We start from the raw sequence: 6,000 nt of genomic DNA on the forward strand, positions 1-6,000 counted from the left end.
CTTTAATTGTTGTTTAGCAATGATAATAACTAAAGTAATTAAAGTTATTTAGTGAGATTTTATGCCATATAAATCAGTGAAATTTGATTTTTCCTCGAAACGGTTTTACTTTCGCATTTTATAAATTAAGATCATTTTTTCAATGCATTGTTTTTTTGCACATGGAACATGGATTTTTGTTTGAAACAACAAAATTCGGCAATATTAGGGTTTTTCTATAATTTTCATGTTTTTACATGAAATAATTAAATACATTACCATTAATCGGCTTGTTTTGTAATTTTTCTGTTACAACTATTTTATAAAAATTAAAAGCATTTTAAGTGACGTGTCATAGTTTTATAACAATCTTATTCTTTTATTTATAAGTTAACTTTATTCATAAAATTTTTACTAAATTACAGTAAACTGCAAATTGCATCCTTGGACCCTGAAAGAGTATTTTTAAAATTAGGGAGACATATCATTGTCGATAAAGTAGAGCGAGTAGTCTGCTGCGCCAGCCATCTGACACATTTATAATAGGTTACAATGCAACGCTGCACGGCTAGGCTATTTCAACGCACTCATCACTGTTGATTGCTGAATGTAGACTGTAGTTTACTTTAGCGAACACGCGCGAATGTAGACGCATATTTTTTACTGTCGGTTTTGTGTCAAAATCAAAAACATAAGCTTGGAATCTGTGCATGCAACGACTTTTAGTGGACATAAATGTATTCTTCATTACATTTATGTGCAGTGTTTACACTTTATACTGGATTCAAAGCAATGTTGTGATGGCGATTTGTTGACATTCATTGCCGAAAGCGACAAGTGCTATCGACAATTGTGCGGCTTAGCAGTTATTTGTTTTTGAAAATGGCCAAAATGCAGCAACAAATATGCAGAACGTGTTTAGCCACCTGCGGTGAACTCGTCAATATATTTTCAGAAGATTATTATGTGCACAATTTGAGCGAAAAGCTTTATAATACTACAAACATTGAGGTTAACTTTTTAAAAAAATCTTATTTACTTATTTATTATTACTTAACATCATACTAATTCAGTTAATTTATATCTTTCCTAGTTCGAATTTGTATTCTCTATTTATCTGTACTCTAATATTTTTTATAACATCTCTTAGTATCGTTCCAAACAAAACCCTTATATACTATATTTTATTAATTTATTTTTGCTTTCTAATAAAATCTTTTATCTGAGTAAATAATTTGTATTTATGATTGATTATAGGTTCAAAAAAATGATGACTTACCACAAATGATGTGTAAAAAGTGTATATTTATGGTGGATTCTTTATATTGTTTCAAAGATCAATGTGAAATGGCTGATATCAAATTAAAAAAAAGTTATAAAATTCCTATGGGTAATAATTATATTCTATTCCTTCTATTAATTATCAATGAATTGATTATTATAGTTAAATTTTGTATTTGTTGAAAAGATATTTCCAAGCCAGCTACATCAAGTGAGGATGAATATCAAGTAGAGTATGCATCGGAAGAAGCAAGATTAGAAGTTGAAAGAGTTAAAAAACGATTAAAATCAAATCAAAGCAAATTTACGGGGCCACGACTTAAATTAGAAAATAATTCTAAAAACAACCAATTATATAAATCTCATAATGAATCTAAGTCTTCATCAGTTCATGGTTTTTCAGAAAATGATGAGGTAACTTTTTATGACTATTTAAAAGAAAGAAAAATATTCCTATAGTAATTATTCATTTCCTCAAGGATATGGCCTTTTTATCTGAAAGTGATGTATCTTCAATATATATTTATCCAGAAATTGATAAGCATAGTTCAAAAAGCATTAAAAACGAGACAAAACCAAAATTAAAAAGAAAAAGATCACAAACAAACAATGTCACAATATCAAAAGTACCAAAAAAAGTTGCATTCAGAGATGATGATTATGAAGACAATGTGCTCAAAATCGAGTCAGTAAAATCAATTGCTAATATTACTCCAAAAATTATGGATCAACCTAAAAATATCATTCAAATTGACATCATTGATGATAATTCTGAAATGCCCAAAAATAATGATATTTCTAAGAAAAATTCGACTTGTTTGGCCAGCATGGGATTATCGCCAATGGAAGATATAAAAACTATTAATGAATTACGAATGAAAAATTTAATTAAACAAATTATACTTGATATACCAGATATATGCCCTATTTGCTCGCAGCAATTTGAGTCTTATTTGGAAGTTCTGAAACACAAAATTGAATGTCACATTGATAATGAGGAAAATGATATACAATGTCCAGTGTGTAATGAAAAATTCTACTCAAGTAGTTCTTTAGTCGATCACTTGAATGAACATGTTGACATAAAATTATTTGTTTGTGCTCTCTGCTCAAAACATTTGCATACGGAAGGAAAAATGAGGTATTTACTTTATATATATAAAAAATTAAAAATTATATGAAAATGTAATTTTATTATATTTGATTGTTTAGGAGCCATTTAGAATCTCACGTAGATATGAATATTTTGCAATGTCTTGTATGTAATAAGAAACTTGGACGAATTCAACAGCTTTTTAACCACCTTGACACACACTTGCATAAATTGTCTATGGCATGTACAATATGCAATCGAAGTTTTGATAATAAAGTACAACTACAAGTACATATTAATGTTGAACATAGAAAATTGAAAGAAAAAATGTATAAATGTAAAACCTGTGGTGAACAAGTTGCAGAAGATAAAAAAGTCCAGCACTTTAAGAGTCACTCGAATTATGCATGTTCGCAGTGTGAAAAAACATTTGATTCAAGAAAAATGCTGAGGTTAGTATTGAACTAAATTTTGATAAATTTGAATAATTTATTACTTTATTATTTTTCTCGTTTGAGCCAGAGTAATATCAATTAACTGATAAATATTATGCCTAATTGCAGGAACCATAGCTATACACATCACAATGATATCAAATTTTCTTGTGATATTTGTAATCAATCTTTTTGTTCCTTGCCGGAACGTACACAGCATATGAAAACTCATAACAATGGATGTGAGACTATAACAGTATCAGACTCAGCAAATACATCTTCAGACACGAAAAAATTTCGGTGTAGAGTTTGTTTTGATATTCTTGTTTCTCGAGCTGCATATGGTAAGCATCTTAAAGAAAAACATTGGAATTCAAAACAAACCGCTGAAATTTTAAAGGAACTTACAGATTCATGAGTGATTAGTCATTAGATATAAATTCTGCTTCTTACAATTGAAAATGTGAAGATACTTAATAGTCCTAGGGTACGTTTAAATAGCCTTGGCTTCGCTACGACCGATAAAAACGTGCTCTGGGGCTTTTTTTTCGCGACTTAAACTGGCATATGATTTTTCATACCCAGACTTGAAAAAATAATTGAAGCTGTTGAAAATTATTTTTACCAGCCTTGAGCTTAAAAATTGATTTGTATTTATATTAAATGCAACATCAGTTTAATATTCTACACTTTATATTTATACTTTACCTCTTACAGAGGGTAATTCCTAAATATATTGGCTGGCAGTGATACTTTATGTCTATACGGATACAGATTTAATCTTTATTAGATAAAAAACATAATTTAATTTAATAAAAATTAACACCCTAACTCAATTAGATTGCGAGGTTAAAACAAAAAAACTCACTTCTTATAGTGTGCGAGAAGTGTTACTTTCTGCGCGTCAATCCGTGCGGAAAAAATTGTAAAATTAATTTCCCGTACGCTGTGATAAAAATACATTACTTACCTGGGGCGGTTGTCCATCTTGTGCGAGTGTCAGTATACATTTCAATCGCAGCATGGGTTGCAAAGACACAAGTTACCGTCTTAATTACGTAATGTACTATAAATTCAGATCATACGAAAAAATTTTAAATATTACAAATTGTATATAAATACACAAATTTTATTGTGAAGTTATTATTTATATTAAATTACGAGCGTAAATATTTTCACTATTAGTAACTTTTTACTAAAATTGAAAGCTAAAATATGTTCTGTAACGTAATGCAGATTAATACATCACGTCATGAAATATATCTAATTAGTTAAACGAGTATTACAGCAGCTCTCATAATGTGTAAATTTATTATATTTTGTAGAGTTTAATTTTTCTAAATGCAATCAATGTGTACGTAAAATAATAATTTAAAATTTTTCTCAAAGATATATGTACTTTTTTCTTGTATTCACGTGTAAGATATTATTATTTCAAGTATCATTCCTGATAAAGAAATTAAGAAAAAATTGTACATACTAATTTGTAGGTAATGTATTATAAATGATTGAATTATAACCTTCAGTTAGTGATTTATCTCTTTTACCAAATATGATAATAATCGAAAATATTTATATTCATTACTTAAAATGGAAAATTGATCAGACGTAGTACTCGAGAAAAATCGGTATGGTTTTTGATAATACATATCTAGTTGAATGATTAGAACTCTTGAATATAATTGTAAACTAGTTTTTAATTCATTGCTAATCAACCGATTACGCATTTGTCTCAAATTGTGTAAAATAAAAAAGTTAACTGTGCCTTAAAATCTACTTATTTATATGGCACATATTTATTGTAAATAATTAAATCACATATAAAATTTTTTTGACCTTGAAATGTTTTGGTCCATCGTGTATTTTAGCTTCTAGATGTACATCCGTTATTAAACATTTTTTGTTTGTAACAAAATAAATTATAAAATGTTAATAATTTCAATGAAATAGTGTCTGAAATTTATTCGTATCGAAAAAAACTAATATAATTTTATCTATTGAACAAAAAGAAAACAGAATAGTTTCGAGAAAAAGCTTGATCATACAATTTCCTAAGGCGAAATTCGCCCAAAAAAAAATTTTTTCCCGTAATTGTTACTGAATACATAAAAAAAGACGTGAGCTATACAGCATCAAAACGAAGGTCATATAACTTTTTAAAAAAATATTTGGAAGAATTTTCAGAAAACAAGTTTGAAAATTTTATTTTGGCTGTTCTGGGCATCTTCTAAAATACGATGAAAAGTAGAATTTATTTGAACTTCTCACCTTTATTTTTGAGTTAGTCATTGGAGGTTTACTCGGCAGGAAAACTATCTGGGAATACAAAATAGATCTCACTTTATCATTATAATGAATCGAATTTGAAAATTAAATTTTTTGAGTCACTTAAACTTGAAGTAACATTTTGCTACTGCCAAGAAAGATCAAAATATTATTTTAGTCTGGGGGAAAATTCACTAAAACTGTATTTTGCACCTATATAGCAAAAAATGAAAGTCTCAGAGTACGTGAAACTTATCAGCTAAGACGAAGCCGAGGTGCAAAATATACTATTTATTGACAAAGATAGTGAAAATGAAAAGTTGAATGCGTGCTCGAAATGAAAAGGTAAAAATGGCAAAACTCATCGACAGATTCGTCGGCTTTGTATATTGAACGCGCTGCAATCGCCGAATTCAAGAAAATGTTTTCGAACTAAATAGGCTTTTAAGCAGCTAGCATCCAATCGATCGCGAGCTCTTTTCATCCCAAAGCTCGTCGTTTTAATTAAAAGCCCGAAAATCCATTGTTCGCTTTTCATTTTATACGGGACAAACTGTCGTCGGGCGCGTAAGCGTAACAATGTTGCACGTATACAGGTACAGAGATATGTATATATGTATAATCCAACGCCTAGCGTTCAAATAATGGAAAAGCAAATTGTATAGCTGTGGCATTTGTCGCTGGGAGAAGTCTTAACAGAAGGAAAAAAGAAAGGGCGAAAAATTCTCCGACTCGGCGCCGTAAGAAAGCGCCTCGACGCTGCCGACGTTGGTCTTGGGGTCTTGTATATTGGAGAATTTTCTATTTTGTCGCTACAACAATTGCAGCCGATCAGAAAATCTTCAAGGAGATGAAATTTTATATAAATGTCTGTGCAGCGGCCGCCGCAATATTTTCGCTGCTGCTGCAGCTCGGTGCAGGCTGTGCACGGGCACGCGCGAGTGCGGG

The 6,000-nt window shown here is 29.9% G+C and overlaps 1 protein-coding gene across 1 annotated transcript; it reads left to right on the forward strand.

Annotated features, from left to right (window-relative positions):
- Positions 1-571: 571 nt before the first annotated feature.
- On the forward strand, positions 572-4,135 carry LOC106650417 (zinc finger protein 391-like). Its single transcript, XM_014368399.2, has 6 exons — positions 572-990; positions 1,237-1,369; positions 1,448-1,674; positions 1,740-2,401; positions 2,473-2,805; positions 2,917-4,135. Exons 1-6 carry the CDS (start codon positions 862-864, stop codon positions 3,203-3,205), a joined length of 1,773 nt encoding a protein of 590 aa, XP_014223885.1. The 5' UTR covers positions 572-861; the 3' UTR covers positions 3,206-4,135.
- Positions 4,136-6,000: the final 1,865 nt, after the last annotated feature.

This window comes from Trichogramma pretiosum, unplaced genomic scaffold, assembly GCF_000599845.2.
Source record: "Trichogramma pretiosum strain Unisexual culture from Peru unplaced genomic scaffold, Tpre_2.0 scaffold5, whole genome shotgun sequence".
NCBI lineage: Eukaryota > Metazoa > Arthropoda > Insecta > Hymenoptera > Trichogrammatidae > Trichogramma > Trichogramma pretiosum.

Bases quoted from the DNA above. Each gene is read 5' to 3' on its own strand.
- LOC106650417 (XM_014368399.2), top strand. From the start codon at position 862: ATGGCCAAAATGCAGCAACAAATATGCAGAACGTGTTTAGCCACCTGC. The intron at 1,675-1,739 runs GTAACTTTTTAT...CATTTCCTCAAG, and splicing joins GTTTTTCAGAAAATGATGAG to GATATGGCCTTTTTATCTGA. The intron at 2,402-2,472 runs GTATTTACTTTA...TTGATTGTTTAG, and splicing joins CATACGGAAGGAAAAATGAG to GAGCCATTTAGAATCTCACG.